At 45.7% G+C, this 19,662-nt stretch overlaps 1 protein-coding gene across 3 annotated transcripts in view; it reads right to left on the reverse strand.

Moving 5' to 3' along the window:
- The window catches only part of CCDC122 (coiled-coil domain containing 122), a 38,316-nt gene extending 19,320 nt beyond the window's left edge, over window positions 1-18,996 (reverse strand). The window contains exons 1-2 of one of the 3 annotated variants that reach the window (XM_085888830.1): window positions 18,554-18,996; window positions 4,457-4,599 (exon numbers count right to left, since the gene is read on the reverse strand). In XM_085888830.1, the coding sequence (XP_085744956.1) occupies window positions 4,457-4,599; window positions 18,554-18,818 (408 nt within the window). In that variant the 5' untranslated portion in view covers window positions 18,819-18,996. The remainder of the gene's footprint in view (window positions 1-4,456; window positions 4,600-18,553) is intronic. The other 2 variants (XM_085888829.1, XM_085888828.1) reach the window with 2 other exon arrangements.
- Between the last annotated feature and the right edge of the window lie 666 nt (window positions 18,997-19,662).

Here is a 19,662-nt window from a genome sequence, read left to right on the forward strand (position 1 = left end):
GCCCGCGAGCTCCTCCCGTGCGGCCCGCGGCGCCTTGTCCGGATTTCCATTAGGTGCGGCCCGCGAAACATTTTTCTGAACCGACGGCAAATTTAACAAATGTGGACATATGATTCTTCCACATATATCACAGTCTCTGTACGTCACAATAAATTATTTTCGCTTCTAGTCCACTTAACTTGGTCTTAAATATTTTTTGTTGTTGTTTCAGATGGCTGAAGGTACCCTCACTATGAAGAAGAGGAAGCTGTGAGACGAGAACCGCTCCTTCAAAAAGGAATGGGAAGCGTTCTTCTTCGTCGAGCGCAAGGGAAAGGCTTTGTGTATCATCTGCCACGAGACCATCGCCGTCATGAAGGTGTGCAACGTGAAGCGTTACTTCACTTCGGTGCACCCTAAGCAAGCTGCGTTGCCTGACGACAAGAAGAAGGCAGAGTTCGGGCGTCTGAGTGACCAGCTTAAGAAGCAGAGTGCCTTCATGAAGAGGAGCGTCTCTTCGACGCAAGCGGCTGCTCAAAGCAACACTCGGGCCAGCTACCGTGTTGCACACCTTGTGGCCACCAACCTCAAACCGTTTACCGAAGGTGAATTCCTCAAGGAGTGCATGATGGCCGTGGTTGAGGACGTGTGTCCTGACAAGTCGAGAGAGTTTGCAGCCATCAGCCTGTCTGCCAGGAGCTTGACCCGCCGCATAGAGGAGATGGCCGCCGATGTCCGGGGCACCCTGAAGGACGTGTCAGTCCGCTCGCTTCTTCTCCATCGCCTTGGACGAGTCGACTGATATCAAGGACACGGCTCAGCTTGCCATCTTCTTCCGCGGTGGCAGGGACGACTTTGTCATCTTTGAGGAGTTCATCCGACTCATCCCACTCAGCGGTAGCACCACTGGCGCCGACGTGTGCAAGGCAGTCACAGACTGGCTGAAGGAGGCTGACTTCAACCTCTCTCGCATGTGCGGCATCACGACCGACGGAGCGCCCACCATGGTCGGGGACAAGAAAGGCTTTGCGGCGCTTCTTGTGAAGTACCTGCGCAGCCTTGGACACCAGCAGGATGTGAAGCGCTTTCACTGTCTGGTGCACCAGGAGGCTCTGTGCGCCAAGTCTGTGACCATTACGGAGGTCATGACTGTCGTCGTCAGGGCGGTGAACTTTGTTTGCGCACGTGCTCTCAACCACAGACAGTTCCGCGATCTCCTGGCTGACGCTGAGGCAGAGTTCGGCGACCTGATCTACTTCTGCGAGGTCCGTTGGCTCAGCCGAGGAAAGATGTTGGAGAGAGTCTTCAGCCTGAGGGATGAGCTGGCGTCTTTCCTGCGGGAGAAGGGCAATCCTGTCCTTCAGTTCGAGGATCCCGCATGGGTGTGACCTCGGGTTCCTGGTGGACATTACTAGACATCTAAACGAGCTGAAGATCCATCTGCAGGGTAAAGATGTCTTGGTACCTGACCTCCTCGCCTTTGTGAAGGCATTCGAATGCAAACTTCGCCTGTGGGAGCATCAGCTCAACCAGAACAAATTCACTCACTTCGCCCAATTGGCTGAGCTGCGCCCGACCCCCACTGCCTGCCGTCGTCTACTCCGCTGCCCTATCTGAGCTGCTAGGCGAGTTCGAGAGACGCTTCAAAGATGTGCGCGCCTGTGAGAAAGAGTTCAAGCTATTCTCCGCTCCCTTTGATGTGGATTCTGTGGATGTGCCTGATGACCTTCAGCTGGAGCTCATTGAGCTCCAGTGCTTAGAGAGCCACAGCGCAAAGTTTGCTCTTTTGTCACCAATGAAGCTCTGGCACTCGCTCTCAGCCTCCCGTGCTTTCCCGGCTCTTGTTAGGGAGGCCCTGTGCTTAGCTTCATTGTTCGGGTCCACATACTCTTGCGAGCAGCTGTCCAGTCGCATGAAGATGATGAAGAACAAGATGAGAGCACAGCTTACAGACGCTCATCTTCAAGACATCCTCCTCCTGGCCTCCTCCTCCATCAAGCCGGACATTGACTCTCTGTCTGCATCAAAGAATCACCAGCCTTCACATTGTTTCACATTGTGATTACTGCAAGTCTTAAGGTTCAATTAACAATTACATTTATTACCATTGATTTTAGGTGTTTGTTATTTTTTTCGGGTTGGGAGGGGGATGCGGCCCACGAGGTGGCCCGAACGTGGCCCAGTGGCCCGCGGCCTGGTTTAGGTTGCCGACGCCTGGTTTAGCGGGACAACAAGGGAGTGCGTTGCGAAGATCTAATAGCTGGGGTTGTTTAAATCATTTTCTTCTTCATTCATCCCCACTCTTCTTCTTTTCTGATTATTCCTGAGGTAAATCAGCCACGTGTGCCTCGGAGGCCAGCGCGTGCGGTGCCGCGGTGGGGAAACTGCAGCGAGTGATGTGGTGTGCTACTTGGTGCTGGACTGTCGGCTCGAGCTTCCGATGGTCTGGGAGAATTGCCAATTGCATTAAAAAGGCATGCAAATAAATACCTCTTAAGAGGCTGCACGAATGGTGTTTTTCACGGCACGGGAAACACGGCCAGCACGACGCCCACGCTGCATGAGACGTGTACAGAGGCCAATAAAGCAGACTCCACGCAATATTGGGCAGGATACAAGTGTGCAGGTAGAAATGGCTTGTTCTTTTTTTAACCTCAGTACTCGACGCATGTTGGTGTTCGCCCCGCGCACACGCTAGCGTAGTCGTGTGAACGTGAGCACTGGCCACATGCGTAATGGTGGAACCGCGCGAACTGTATGGAGTGTGCTCGAAAGCAGACACGTATGCCGCTCATGAAGCATGCACGGATTTATCCATGGCGATGTACCTTCGGTCCTTGCTGGCAGTGGTGGATTCTTCACGGATGGTGAACCTCTTCTCGTCTCTGCGGCCAGCAAGGCTGCGATTGAGCCAGGGAATGTATAGTGCGGCTCACGTCAGAGTGCGCAGAACTAACGCGTTTATCACCGCTGGTCGGACGCCCGAGCGGGCGTGTGGGACCCTCGACCGCTCGCCCGGGGGTTTTTGCAGGATGATTCGCGTGCCAATTTCAGTGTGGGGGATTCATGTCATCTCGTGGGGTCGGAGCACAATATTCCCGCTGTTCGGGATGGCCTTGCGGAAACGAAGTGAGGCGGTTTCCGGACCAAGCTGGCGGGCCACGTGAGGGGTCGGAGCCAATCGGAGCACCCGATTCGGGTGATGAGGTTTGGATTCGGCATGGCCCCTCCCCCCGAGCTGCGGGCCCTATAAAGGTCGGGGCAGTCCCTCTTGCCCTCTCTCTGGTCGGTCTGTGTTTCCTGCTCCTCGACTCTGCCCACGTCGACACCGCCACGACCCACCTCCTGCTCCTCGTCTCCGCCCACACCACGTCGACCCCACCCGCCTACCCAATCCCGCCTACTACACCACTCTCGCCCTCTGGACTCCACCCCTTCTCCACTCAAGCTCCTCCTTCATGAGCGCAGTCTCCACACGTGCGGCTTGGGCCAGAGGCAACGCGCCCACTGTCGGGTACCGCACCCCAGAGCATCCCCCCCCCCCCCCAAAAACGTATTGGTGGCACGTCGTGCTATCGGGTGCACAGGTTCCGAGATCATAGCCTCAATCCCCCCCCCCCTGGTTGCAAAACTCCCTCTTCATCGGGTTGTGTGTGCGTGTGTGTGTGTGTGTGTGTGTGTGTGTGTGTGTGTGTGTGTGTGTGTGTGTGTGTGTGTGTGTGTGCGCACGCGCTGACGCCTGTCTGCTTAAGTCAGACTGTAGAAGATTGTTATCATTGCTATTGTTATTATTTCCGCGTTAAGTCTGCTCTGTGTCCCCTTTTGTTAGTTTCCTGTTTATTGTCACACCGCACGCTTCTTCCTTTCTCTGCACAACATGGCTGTGTTGGAGATGCTTGTGCTGTTAGGGTTGTGCTAACCCTAACCCTAACATGCCACGCATGTAACAGCCTGGCATGCCTTTCTAATGCAATTCGGAATTCTCCCCAGACCATCGGAGGCTCGAGCCGACAGTCCAGCACCAACTAGCACACCACATGACTCGCTGCAGTTTCCCCACGCGCTGCAGTTTTCCCACCGCAGCGCCGCACAAGCTGGCCTCCAAGGCGCACGTGGCTGATTTACCTCAAGAATAATCAGAAAAGAAGAAGAGTGGGGATGAATGAAGAAGAAAATGATTTAAGCAACCCTAGTTATTAGATCATCGCAACGCACTCCCTTGTTGTCCCGCGAAACAAAAGGAAGGGGACTATCTACACATACACTGTAATAATGGAATAACTGCCTTGGGACACCTATCTGTTGTTTGCATGCTATTCCGAGAACCGCAACAATATGTATGTATATATATATATATATATATATATATATATATATATATATATATATATATATATATATATATATATATATATATATATATATATATATATGTTTCCTCCGGTGAAACCGATAGGGGACTAATAAATATACTTACATTAGACTCTTTCAAAACTTGCAACTCCTTGGCCATCTCATCATCATACTCATGTTGTTTCTCAATAATGTTGGTAATAAGGCCTGGAAAGCAAATTTCATCCACACCTTCCACATCAAGCTCTTCTTTGGCTAATTTTGTTTCTGAAAACATGGAAATATTTGTTATTATTTGCTCAACAAAGTCAAAGTCTGCTGAAAGAGAAAGTGAATCCATACATTTACATGCACATTTTATACTTCGATTCATTTTATTGGATACTTATGTGAGATTTTTATCGCTAATTTTAAGCCAGGCTGTTTTGTTTCACTGCAGAATGAAAGACAGTTCGGTGATGTTGAGGGAAATTTGGCACACATGCCATGCTTGCTAAGACCAGGTTTGAGGTATTGCGAAGCCATGGGAATTGAACCCAACCCAGCTAGTAGAGAAAGAAGCAAGTCATAAACCACCCGAGCAAACATTAATCAACATATTATATAATAGCACCACAAAATGTATGATGTTGCTGGTAAAGAGAGATTTCAAAAATTCATTTTTAATGAGGCTGCTTCTCTCCACCCCCACCCCCCCCTGCCCCGTTCCCTCAAAAAAGGCCTTCATCCATAGATTCATTGGACTACTGTTCTTCACTCAGGTATAATTGGTATTTTAAAACATACTCAAACAAGTTTACACTTAACATCAACATTAAAAAAAATGACGTCAGTCACCCGAACATAATGTCACATCTGAATTCCCCTCAACATGACATCCACAGTGCCAGGCTCTTAAGTCTCAGGATATGGCCAGAAGATCTCTAACTGTACTTCGTTCAGATATTTTTTTACAACTTCACCGTTCCCCAAGGATCATTCAAATGAGCCAAAATTGGCAGCACACGCACAGAAAGCAGATGGCTCAAACATGTTTTCTTACCTTTTAAAGGGTTTATTTTTTAAAGAAAAGTACAATAAATAAATAAATAAATAAACAAAGAGGTTAAACAAGATGCTATAAACAATACGAACCAAGTGATTGAAAAGACACAAAGAGGGAGATCGGAAGACACAAATCTATATAAAATGATGAGAAATAAAGCTCATATTCGAACCCACTCTAGGCGCCACAAAACACACCTTTAAAACAAAAATATAGGTGGGACTTCACTTGGTCTACGATACGCAGGGTGGGCAAAGGACTCAATGCAGCCGGCTTTGGAAATCAGGTGCGAGATGAGAGCCAGTGACAAAGTAAACCAGACACGAGCAGCACCAGTGACTAGTAGCACCCAAGATACATAAAGCCAAACAGAGCACGAAGAAGTGAACCAGCCACGAGGATGGCCAGCGACGATCATCTCCTCAACCAGGCTTCATGGTCCTGTTTATCCTCTCCAAACGAGGCCTCCTGGTCAGCCCTTCTTCCTCCTCAAAGAGTTTCTTTGCACTCTGCACATGGAGCCCTTCTGTCTCTATCTTCCTCTCCAAAAACAGGATGACACCAGCTTGGGTCGATCACAAATCTTCAGAGCAAAAACCACAAGAACACCCTGCATCACAAGATAATCGGTGAGGCACTTTCTCATCCTCTTCCTGCACGAGGATTCCTCCTCCTCTGCCCGTCCCTTCCCCTCTGCCCCCCATTCACGGGGCGGCCCCATAAAATAAATGTACAATCTTTTCTTCCGGGCTCCACAGCTCAGAAGAAAACACGACCATGGCTGCCACACACTAGCGAGAGGGATGTAACATGTGTTACAGGGATGCAACTGCCACACACTCCACACCTAGCCCCACCCACAAACAACATGTGTTTACACATGCAATATTACTTTGTCTACCCTATCTATAAATTAGATACGCTGCCTCGGCGTCACGTGTAACAAACGACTTACTCTGTCTGACAGGTCACTGTTACATGGCAATCTAACCTACTCAAAACTCGCAGACCATGCTACACATATCACAGTCTATCTTCTGGATCCCCTCCCACCTCCCATTTTCCACGCAACAATAACTTTAAACTCACTCAACTGTGTGGTTGTTGTTTCTGGCAAGCGGTTTGAATGTTTTTATTTTTTTTGCACGTACGGCCACGTACTTACGGCCACGCATGTATGGTCACGCGAGAGCGAAGGAACGGCCTGTGTGGTTGTTTCTGGCACGCTGTTTGAAAGTTTTTTTTTTTTTTTGGACGTACCGCCACGCACGTACAGGCACGCACTAGTATTGAACAAATCAATAAAGAACACAAATGAAATACAGTACACAAATGGACAACTAAATGAATTTACAGGGGTACTCATCAAAATGTAGGGCCAACATTGCCCGTCAGGGAGAGGTGCTGTGTGGCGTGGAGGGATGGACTGCTCAAATAATTTGTGGACTGTGAAGGCAAAGGGGAGGTAAGCCAGGAGCAATATAGCACTGGCTTCGCACTAATCGGGCTCAGGTGAGTCGTGCAGCTATTCTGGGATTGAGAAAGCTCCTATCGAGCTATTGAATTGGCTGTGGCAAATCAAGAGTGGAGAAGTCTTTCATGGTGGTGCAGAGGGATTCTGCGATCAGAGCAAGGGAGAAATATGTATACCTCATTTGTATGAAGACAAATTGCAACTGCAAAGCTAGGTGGACAAACATTGAGTGGTTGTACTGTATTACAATGGATCAGGTGTTCATCTTTTTATTAAGAAGTTGCGAACTGCGAAAAAAATGTAACAAGAGTCAGTGCTGATATATATTCTGTAGCTCGTTTTAAAAACTGTACCTCTATAATCGTGATGGATTTCAGAAAAATATTCAATAAAAAAGCTCCTGGACGTAGTTACCACATATACAGACCTTCTCTTAAGGGTATATCTCCCTCATTCTCTTGAAATGCAGAACTATCAACAGAAGCACCAACAGCCCTTTTTAGAGCCAACATTTTACACCTCACTCCCACCTGGCACTCTTGCATTTCAAGCTTCGCAACTCTCCACGCACCAATAATCACTCACCCGGTTCGGTAACATGTGAGCAAACTGGTTCATGTGCGGGTTAGAGTGGGGTCGACACAATTGCTCTCACTCTCCAAATCTACTCTTCTTGCTTGTATTCTTTTTCTCGGAATGAGAGTGGCACCTGCATAATTTGTGATAAGTTGACTGATGAAGTGGCTTATGTGCATTGTACATAGATAAGGTTTTTCTATTTGTAACTCTGCTCAACCTATAAATGCATGGCATTGGTGAATAATAATTCCTTCCAAACTGTCCAGTTGTCTGCTTCCATTGGTTAGACATTGTGTGCTGAAAACAGCGAGTTCTCCAGAGCAGTTCCATTATGAATAATCAGCAGCCAACGCGTAAACCTACGGTAAAGCTCGGCTGTATCCTGGAATAGGTTATGTGTTGGGGAAGCAGAGTTCCCTATCTGGGAGGGGGGGGGTAATTTGCCGGGAAGGTAAAGCAGGATTTGGATGCTGGACTTTACCAAAATTAAACATCTCAGATGGTGTCTGTGGATGCTGAGCAACCCATCGCACCATGGAGTTATCTGCGGAGCGGTGGCTTCAGGATTGCTGTTGGGGAAGTCGATTGCAAGAACTCCCCTTGTAATCCAGCCCGAGGCAAATTTGTAACAATATGACAACAAACATGTTGAAAAACTATTCATATTCCCAATTTTTCTGAAGGTTTGTCCCACAAAGTAATTCAAATAATATTGTTGCAGTTTTGGAAGACCCCAGGGAGTTACACCCACACATAAAGGAACCGTCATCGAGATATATCTGTAGTATTTTGTTTCAATTCCCTCTTCCTCTCATATCAATGGAAAGGAAATGCATTGCGTTTGTGCAGCAGGTTTTAACTCCCTTTGTAACTCCTCTTTCTCTTCTCATCTCTCTCTTCTTTTCCACACCTCTTTACAGCGCATCCATTCACACAAACAACACGCTTTACAAAACCAACATAACTCAAGTTACCAATCAGAACCATCATTGCGCTTGAGTGCCATTGGGTCCTGTGGGGTACCTGCATCATTGCGCTTCGGTGCTGCTTGGTCCTGTGCAGCGTTTGCACTGAGGAACCAATGAGCGAGCCAAATAAGTTGATACAGTCGGTCTTGATGATACATTTCAATGAGTTGAAAACTATCCCCTCCCTTCGTGCTACTTTCATCAGGTTCAGAATTTGCGATCAAGTACCTCTTCGGCTGGTTCTGATACCACCACGTCATCGGAAATACCAATACAGCCTGGTGCCTGCTCGAGTATGCGGTCCATGGTTTGCTGGAACAGATTTTGGCTGACACATTACCCAAAAGGCAATTTATTGAAGCACCAGCACCCAAATGGTATGGGGAATGTGGTCAAATCCTGGATTTCCTCATCCAGATGCACAGCACAATAGCTGGCCTGGGAATCTAGTTTGAGAATATTATAGTATCAGCAAATTCTGGGTTCAGCTCATCTATATGAGGTCCATCAAAAAAAGTAATGGGACTGACTTCACAGAAAATTATTCCAAAAAAATATTGAAATCACAGCTTGTCCCCTTCAAAATAGTTTCCCTCCAGTCTCACACACTTGTCCATCCTCTTCTTCCACGCTTTGATGCACCCCCGGAAGACTTCTTCTGGAATCCTCCGGAGCTCCGTCGTCACAACCCTTTTGATGGCCTCCACATCAGGAAATTGGGTCCCCTTGAGCTTGGGGAATAGGAAAAAAATTCACAAGGGGCCATGTCTGGTGAATATGGGGGTTGCTGCAGAGTTGGCACGTTCCTCTCCGCCAGAAACTGTCGGATGCTCAGGGTACTGTGAGCAGGGGCGTTGTCATGGTGGAGTACCCAGGCGTTGTTCTCCCACAGATCCCTCCTCTTGTTCCGGACTGATATGAGGTGCCGGAGGATCTACTTGTACACGTATTGATTCACTGTTTGACCATGTGATAGAAACTCAAAGTGAACGATGCCCTTGATGTCAAAAAACGCGATGAGCATCACCTTGACCTTCGACTTCGACATCCTTGCTTTCTTTGGTCTTGGTGATGCCGGACTTTTCCACTGACGACTCTGCCGTTTGGTCTTGGGATCGTATTCGAATATCCGCGATTCATCGCCACTAATGACTCTCCCGAGCAGGTCTGGATCGTCCTCGAGGCGCTCGATAATGTCTTGACAGACAGTGACTCTTTGCTGTTTCTGGTCCTCGGACAACAGCTTGGGGACCATCTTTGCACACACCATGCGCATTTCGAGATTTTCAATGATGATGGAAAGCTCCTCAGCAATCATCCGCACCGTGAGTCGATGATCTGCGCGCACCATCTGCTTCACACGCTCGATGAAGGTCTTCCAGACTGTGGATAGTCTTCACCCTCCTCCCATCTCTCTTTGAACCTCTAGTGCCATTCAGATGCACGTGTACGTGACAGTTTCTTCCCCGTAGACTTGCTGCAGCATTGCGAAGGATTCGGAAGGTGTTTTGCCAAGCTTGGCAAGAAACTTCAGATTGGCTCTCTGCTCACGACTCACAGCACGACGACTCAGACAAGATAATGTGTAAAGCACGATCTGTGAAAAAAAAATAAAAAAAAAAAAATAAAAAAAAATCACACAATGAGCGCAGTCAACCATCACCAATCATATATATATATTGCTGGAATGTTGCGAAAGACTGACGCAACCCGTTCATTCAAGTTGTGCAAGTGGAGCACACAGCAGGCTCAGTCCCGCTACTTTTTAGACGGACCTCGTATGGATGTGGACATCTTTTCAGCCAAGAGTTCAGGCAATTTGGATCGACATACTCTTAAGCTCCCATTTTCCTTCACACTATTACAGATGGAAGAGCACCAGTCAGTATGATAGTCCACTTTCCTAATACCGTGTTTATCCATTTTCATAAGTTCCTCTTTAAGCTTCACTTAGATGTGAACACAACACAACACTTCCACAGTGCATCAATCGACACCTTTGCATCAGGCTTTAGATGAAGCCTCACTTTACCTTTAAAATGCCCGATACAGTCAAACCTGTCTGGGAACAGCCTCTTCAAATCATCCATGGAATCCATCTTGTAGGGCTGTTCATCATGGCCCAGTGGTTTCAGAATCATTGATGCTGGAGGTGCAGCCCTCAGCAAAATCTTCCATTATCCAGCAATGTTGTTTATGGTGATGATGTTGGGCCGGTCACATGCTGGTAGTCCAAGTACTGCAGCTCCAGGTACTTCAACAACATAAAACCTATACTTGAACCAATCCGAATCTTTGTATCGACATGAGAGCTTGCGGATTCCATGGCACTTGGTCTCACTGCCATTGTAAGTAGCAAGCTTGGTGGGACCAAGCAGAGTGGGTTTTGACATCCATCTGTTTCCATACTTGTCCTTCACAATACACATTGGCAAAGTACTGCCTGACACACCTGTGTCCACTTTCAACTGCAGCTTGTGTGTACACCTTTCAAATTGGGGCATACTATTCTCAACAATTTGTACACTTCATCCCTAATCTCCTTCATACAGATACACATGGCCAAAAGTATGTGGACACATGCTCATCCAACACCCCCCCCTCCACTTTGCTGCAATAACAGCCTCCACTCTTCTGGGAAGGTTTTCCACGAGATGTTGGAATATTGCTGCAGGGACTTGCTTCCATTCAGCCACAAGAGCATGAGTGAGGTCAGGCACTGATGTTTGGCGATTCGGTCTAGCTCACAGTTGGCGTTCCAATTCATCCCAAAGGTGTTCAATGGGGTTTAGGTCAGGTCAGAGCTCTGTGCAGGCCAGTCAAGTTCTTCCACACTGATCTCGACAAACCATTTCTGTATGGATCTCACTTTGTGCACGGGGGCATTGTCATGCTAAAACAGGAAACGGCCTTCCCCAAACTGTTGCCACAAAGTTGGAAGCACAGAATTGTCTGGAATTCCATTGTATGCTGTAGCATTAAGATTTCCCTTCACTGGAACTAAGGGGCCTCGCTCGAACCATGAAAAACATCCCCAGACCTTATTCCTCCTCCACCAAACTTTACAGTTGGCACTTGCTGCATTCGGGCAGGTAGCGTTCTCCTGGCATCCACCAAACCCAGATTCGTCCATCGGACTGCCAGATGGTGAAGCACGATTCATTACTCCAGAGAACGCGTTTGCACTGCTCCAGAGTCCATGGCGGTGAGCTTTACACCACACCAGCTGACGCTTGGCATTACACATGGTGATCTTAGGCTTGTGTGTGGCTGCTCAGCCATGGAAACCCATTTCATGAAGCTCTCAATGAACAGCGTTTGTGCTGACGTTCCTTCCAGAGTCAGTTTGGAACTCGGTAGTGAATGTTGCAACCGACAACAGCTGATTTTTCCACACGACGCGCTTCAGCACTCGGTTGTCCCATTCGTGAGCTTGTGTGGCCTACCACTTCGCGGCTGAGCTGTTGTTGCTCCGAGATGTTTCCACTTCACAATAACAGCACTTATAGTTGACCTGGGCAGCTCTAGCAGGGCAGAAATTTGATGAACTGACTTGTTGGAAAGGTGGCATCCTATGACAGTGCCACATTGAAAGTCACTGAGCTTTTCAATTTGGCCCATTCTCCTGCCAATGTTTGTCTTTGGAGATTGCATGGCTGTGTGCTTGATTTTATACACCTGTCAGCAAAGGTGTGGCTGAAATAGACAAATCCACTTATTCGAAGGGGTGTCCACATATTTTTGGCCATGTAGTGTTCCTTGATTACGTGAAATGGCATTGTGTGTTCATAAGCTTCATTGTCACTTTTGCAGCTGTCGGCACCACCTTCGATAAAATACTCACACTGTATTGAGTTCCCATTATGGTTTCTTCCCTAAAGCATACCTCTCAGCCTGGTTTTGCTGACACGACAGCCTCTTCCCTGGCAGGGCGGCGGCTCCACTCATATCTTGTGCTTCGTTTGAGATTTTCACAACGGGCTCAGTGTCTGAGTTCACCTCAATACTTACAATAAATCATTGTACTGTATGTGTGCTGGGCAATTCCATGGTGGGTGTGATAATCCAAATTTTTGGCACTTCGGTCGATGCGTCATGGCCTTGACAAATGAGGAAAGCCTGTTTTCCAATTGCCATTGCTTCGTACTTACATCCCTCACTTAAAACCATGCCCATGTCATAGCTGACCTCCTGGTTGAGCAGATGTTTTTGGAAGGCATCATGTGGCGTGGTTAAAACAATGAACTCGATAATCCGTTCAGAGAAATCACACAACCACCCCTTCTGTCAGCATCTGTTGACAAAATCAATGGACTCTCCTTGCTGTTGGAATCCCACAGTTTAAAATAATATCCAACTGATATTCGAATAGTTTATATAATTTTCCAGATCTTTTTAAATAATCATCGCGTAAAGTCGAAGCATTGATACGCCCTTGTCTTTCGTCTCTCACAGCAATCTGAATCGCGATTGCCTGCCTCGCCTTACCATCGATATCCTCGTCTGACAGCACCAAGCAAGTTCATTCATTGCTTGTACAACTTGAAAGTGTCCGCCAGCTCCGAGCTGGACCAGTCCATTGTCAGGAACTTGGACATGCTGGAAAATATTATATATACAGTGTTACCCCACTTATCCACCCCCCTCTTATCCGCCACCCTTGCTATCCGCTGTGATTTGCTCAGGAACCGAACATCTGAGCTAAAAGCTTAGCAAATTCCCCCGCTCATCCGCCAGGTCTGCCCAACGTACATAGTAATGGAAATCCCTGCAAAATTACCCCACTTATCCGCCCGTGACATCCGCCAGTGATGAGTCATCAGGAAATTTCTCGCTTCCATGGAGAAATGTACTAATGAGCCTGTGGCAGTACACATCTGGTAGAGTATTGTGAAATCTAATTTTGTTTATGCTTTCGTGGCATTTGCAGCGCTATCTCCAGTGTGTATTGTGGATCTAACAGTGCTTAGTGGATTAGTGGTTTCTAAAAAAAGTTTGAAACAGCATGGCTCCTGTAGAGGGGAAAAGGGACGGTCAGTGTTTGACGGTGAAAGAGAAGAGAGAAATCTGTGAGTACTCTAAGAGTTTTCCATCAAAATCTCAACAAGACGTTGCCAATTTCTTCGAAGCGAAATGGGGAAAGCCCGTGAAGAGGAGGACAATCAGTGACGTGATAAAACAGTCAGACCGATGGCTGAACAAATCGCTGGACGCGTCTATGATGCGTCAAGTCGGTGGCAAACATTCAAAAATGGAACAAGCGCTCTTTCTTTGGTTTAGCTCAGCACGTGCTAAAACCATTCCACTAACTGAAGCTATACTGAGGATGAAAGCCATGTTTTTTGGATGAAAGCTGGAAATTGTCGACTTCCATTTCTCGAATGGTTTGAGGGGAACTAAGAAAGCAAAAGCTCGAATATCGCTAGCTGTTTGCAGCAACGCTGACGGTAGTGATAAGTCCCGTTTACTAGTCATCGGGAAAAGTGCTAATCCCAGGTGCTTCAAGGGATTCAAGCATGACTTGTATTGCGATTACCACAACAACAAAAAGTCGTGGATGACCAGCTTAGTGTTCCACGACTGGCTGCGCGATTTCGATAAGAAAATGCGAATAGCGAACCACCATGTGCTGATGTTGCTGGATAATGCGCAATCTCATATTCTGCCTGAGAACGAGGAGGGCCAAGTCAGTCTCACCAATACGAAAGTGCATTTCCTGCCGCCTAACATGACGTCGCATCTCCAGCCCATGGATGCCGGTGTCATAAACAATTTCAAGCAGCATTATCGAAGATATCAACTACAGCATTTGGTGGATGCGATTGACGAAAATCGAGAACCGAAGCTGGAACTGAGCGATGCTATTCGCTTCTCCAAGATGGCTTGGGATGAAGTGAAACCCGAAACCATCAAGAACTGTTTCAAACACAATGGCATCACCCCGGACAATCGATTCGATCCTGCGACAACGTCCTCTTCTTCGACCGCCACCAGCACTACGTATCCGAGGAACATTTTCGAACAGATCGCTGAACATTTCAACATAGATAGAGCCGTGCTGATGACACCAGAATAATTCGATCATGTTGATGATCATCTAGAACCAACCGAGGTTTTTACAGATGATGAAATTGTCGATCTTGTGAATACCATTCATGACGAGGATACCGAGGAACCGGATGCGCCCGAAGAAGTAGCCACGATTCCTAGCGCATTGGAAGCGAGGTGCGCCTTGGAACAAGTCACGAGGTACATAGAGAGCAACCGTAATACGAATGAGGAGGAGGATATTACTGCCATTTCAAAACTCAGGATGCGCCTGAATGAACTTATAATCTCTGTCGCTGAACAAAAGGAAATTACTGATTTCTTCCATCCTGTTGGGGTCCTGTAATGGCCCCATAACACACATGTATGTGCGGCAATAAAAACGTGAATTATTGCTGAAAATATGGTGCATGTTGTTCCGTTCATTTGGTTTCGTTCTAGTGAGTAGGGAATGAGATTCTTAGGCCCCTATGAGCCATACCTGACACCCCTTGCACCGTCCAGATCATCTTGCGTGTACCCTCGCTTATCCGCCAAAAATGACCTTGCCCCAACTTGGCGGATAAGCGGGGTAATACTGTGTATATATATATATATATATATATATATATATATATATATATATATATATATAATAAATTAATAAACAAACAAACAAACAGAACATCCCACCATGGTGATCCACCAAGGTCCAATGTCCAAATTTGGGAAAGAAAACAAGACCAAAAGTCAAAATGCTTGTTGATCTTCAAGATCACACCGCTGCCACCAAGTAGTAAGGGGGTCATTCCATGTCAAATCAAAGAATCTGCCGTCATCTCTCAGATTTTTGTAAAACTTTGGGAACCAATTGGGACCCATGAAAAACGGCAAGAACTCAAATATTTTTGCTAACAGCCTCTTAATTAGTGAGATACAGACTAACGAACTTTGGACTAATTAGCACGACGTCACAAATTCAAATGGCCATATCTCTAAAAGTATAACACCTAGAGAGCTGGTTTTGGTGTCATTTTAAAGGTATTTTCATGCCCTATGAATTTGTCTGGGCAACATTTTCCAACCTCCAACCACAAAAAAGTTATCACAAAATATAAACTTCAATCATGAATCCCCAAAAAATGTATCCTTCAAATTTTCTCAAATTCATCCCAGAGGTACCTTATGATGTCAAGAAGCTTCCACATAAATTTTGTGATGGGCACTCCAATAGTTTCTGAGATATGAGCAATAATGTACATGTACGTATGGCATATAGGTTCGAAAATCGGCATTTGTAATGTATTATACAATCATTCTAACCTAGCCATTACAGGGAACACAGGGAATGACCATCAATTGCTTTGAAGTATCATATACTTTCATTTTCAACTGGGCCTGAGGGGAAGAAACAAGTACTGCTGTTGCTGCATTGAAGAGGAAATTGAAAGCCTAAGTCAGGTTAGTGAACACTATGTACTTGAACTCACTTATTGATTGTATAATACATTACAAATGCTGATTTTCGAAGCTACAGTGGGAGAACAAGTATTTGATACACTGCCGATTTTGCAGGCTTTCCCACTTACAAAGCACGTCGAGGTCTGTAATTTTTATCATAGGTACACTTCAACTGTGAAAGACGGAATCTAAAACAAAAATCCTGAAAATCACATTGTTTGATTTTAAAATAATTAATTTGCATTTTATTGCATGAAAAAAGTATTTGATCACCGACCAACCAGTAAGAATTCCGGCTCTCACAGACCTGTTAGTTTTGTCTTTAAGAAGCCCTCCCATTCTCCACTCATTACCTGTATTAACTGCACCTGTTTGAACTCGTTATCTGCATAAAAGACAGCTGTCCACACTCAATCAATCAGACTCCAACTTCTCCACAATGGGCAAGACCAGAGAGCTGTCTAAGGACATCAGGGACAAAATTGGAGACTTGCACAAGGCTGGGATGGGCTCCAGGACAATAGGCAAGCAGGTTGGTGAGAAGGCAACAACTTTTGGCGCAATTATTAGAAAATGGAAGAAGTTCAAGATTACAGTCAATCTCCCTCGGTCTGGGGCTCCATGCAAGATCTCACCTCGTGGAGCCTCAATGATCATGAGAAACGTGAGGGATCAGCACAGAACGACAAGGCAGGACCTGGTCAATGACCTGAAGAGAGCTGGGACCACAGTATAAAAGAAAACCATAAGTAACACACTACGCCGTCATGTATCAAAATCCTGCAGCGCACACAAGCGCCCTCTGCTCGAGCCAGCGCATGTCCAGGCCTGTCTGAAGTTTGCCAATGACCATCTGGATGATCCAGAGGAGGAATGGGAGAAGGTCATGTGGTCTGATGAGAACAAAATAGAGCTTTTTGGTTTAAACTCCACTCGCCGTGTTTGGAGGAAGAAGAAGGATGAGTACAACCCCAAGAACATCATCCCAACCGGGAAGCATGGAGGTGGAAACATCATTCTTTGGGGATGCTTTTCTGCAAAGGGGACAGGACGACTGCACCGTATTGAGGGGAGGATGGATGGGGCCATGTATCACGAGATCTTGGCCAACAACCTCCTTCCCTCAACAAGAGCATTGAAGATGGGGCGTGGCTGGGTCTTCCAGCATGACAACGACCCGAAACACACAACCAGGGCAACTAAGGAGTGGCTCCGTAAGAAGCATCTCAAGGTCCTGGAGTGGCCTAGCCAGTCTCCAGACCTGAACCCAATAGAAAATCTTTGGAGGGAGCTGAAAGTCTGTATTGCCGGGCGACAGCCCCGAAACCTGAAGGATCTGGAGAAGATCTGCATGGAGGAGTGGGCCAAAATCCCTGCTGCAGTCTGTGCAAACCTGGTTAAGAACTACAGGAAACGTCTGATCTCTGTAATTGCAAACAAAGGTTTTTGTACCAAATATTAAGTTCTGTTTTTCTGATGTATCAAATACTTCTTTTATACAATAAAATGCAAATTAATTATTTAAAAGTCATACAATGTGATTTTCAGGATTTTTGTTTTAGATTCCGTCTTTCACAGTTGAAGTGTACCTATGATAAAAATTACAGACCTCTACGTGCTTTGTAAGTGGGAAAACCTGCAAAATCGGCAGTATCAAATACTTGTTCTCCCCACTGTATATGCCATACGTACATGTACATTATTGATCATATCTCAGAAACTATTGGAGTGCCCATCACAAAATTTATGTGGAAGCTTCTTGACATCATAAGGTACCTCTGGGATGAATTTGAGGAAATTTGAAGGATACATTTTTGGGGATTCACGATTGAAGTGTATATTTTGTGATAACTTTTTTGTGGTTGGAGGTAGGAAAATGTTGCCCAGACAAATCCATAGGGCATGAAAATACCTTTAAAATGACACCAAAACCAGCTCTCTCGGTGTTATACTTTTAGAGATATGGCCATTTGAATTTGCAACGTTGTGCTAATTAGTCCAAAGTTCGTTAGTCTGTATCTCACTAATTAAGAGGCTGTTAGCAAAAATATTTGAGTTCTTGCCGTTTTTCATGGGTCCCAATTGGTTCCCAAAGTTTTACAAAAATCTGAGAGATGACGGCAGATTCTTTGATGATTTGACATGGAATGACCCAAGGTCAGGACACAGCTTGAAACACGTTCTTTATTAAGAGACGATGCTGGCCTATCACAAGACATCATCATGGCTTCAAGCAACCGACACCCAAGCCACACACACCCTCAGCAGTCACTACGCAGTGCTCATCACAACACTCTTCCCTGCATCTCTGTTATTATGAGGCAACACGATACTCCATGAAGAACCAGAGAGAAGAAGAAGAAGCAGAGGGAAGAACAAGAACAAGAATAATAACAAGAACAAGAATAATAACAAGAACAAGAATAATAACAAGAACAAGAATAATAACAAGAACAAGAATAATAACAAGAACAAGGATAATAACAAGAACAAGGATAATAACAAGAACAAGAAATAGTAGTGGGGTGGCCTCTCACAACATAAGCGAGGATACCAGCCTGAGTGGCGTCGATTTAGTCAACACTACATCCAATCGTGAATACTGGAAGAAAATTTCATCAGGTCACCATATTAAGTGAAAAGGAGAGAAAAAAAAATAAAACATACCTGAGAGTGAGTGTGCAGGTTCTTCAAGGTTAGCATGAAAACACTTGTCTGACTTTGTAATCGAATTTGTGGACGGTAAGGCGTCCTGGGTCTCATCAAAATTTTGGGCCACGGTCCTTGGAGCCGTGCTGGGCGCGTTTTGAACCAACCCAGGAAAGGATCGCCAAGGGAAGATAAAGGAAGGTCGGTCATTCTCGTTCGCCACACGCTTGCTGCTTTCTAGCAACGGTCGTCTCTCTGGAATTAGTTCCCAACTCTTCTCCATTTTATAACGCGAATTGTGAAGAAAACCAAATAAAAAGAACGAAATGTTTTAATTTTCAGTCAAATATTTATCAGGTGCTATTTCACCTGAAGCTCCAAAATTCTCCTCAGGCCAACGACTCGCAAAACAGGCTTTGATCCACATCACGTGATTAAAATCTCGTCCAATCAGCGCTCACTGGTATCCCCGTCGGAAGCCGCTGATTGGATAACATGAAGTTCGCCTCAGGAGACTTTTTTTTAAATTATTATTTTTTAATTATATATATATATATATATATATATATATATATATATATATATATATATATATATATTCATATTCCCTGTGTCGTAAGAGGTGACCAGGGTTGCGGCAGGAAGGGCATCCAGCGTAAAACATGTGCCAAATCACGATGCGGATCACATGGATGATCCGCTGTGGCGACCCCTAACAGGAGCAGCCGAAAGAAGAAGAAGAAGAAGAAGAAGAAGAAGAAGAAGAAGAAGAAGAAGAAGAAGAAGAAGAAGAAGAAGAAGAAGAAGAAGATATATATATATATATATATATATATATATATATATATATACATATATATATATATATATATATATATATATGTATATATATATATATATTTTGTTAAACAAGAACTGGGGTGTGTTCAATTACCAACTTGGAGGGCACTCGGTGGAAGGCATGTCTTCTCCATGCGGTACGCCCTCCTGACGAGAGAGAATTCAGGACGACATGCCGTCGAAGTCATGAGGTCTCACTCCTGTGGAGAAGGGTCCAATTGTATGACCATCCATTCTGGCCCTTTGGGGTTATAATGTGCTTGATTGACCAATGACCATTATGAGGA

Source organism: Eptatretus burgeri, chromosome 7 (assembly GCF_056783735.1).
Source record: "Eptatretus burgeri isolate ZD-2024b chromosome 7, Ebu_testis_v1, whole genome shotgun sequence".
Taxonomy (NCBI): domain Eukaryota; kingdom Metazoa; phylum Chordata; class Myxini; order Myxiniformes; family Myxinidae; genus Eptatretus; species Eptatretus burgeri.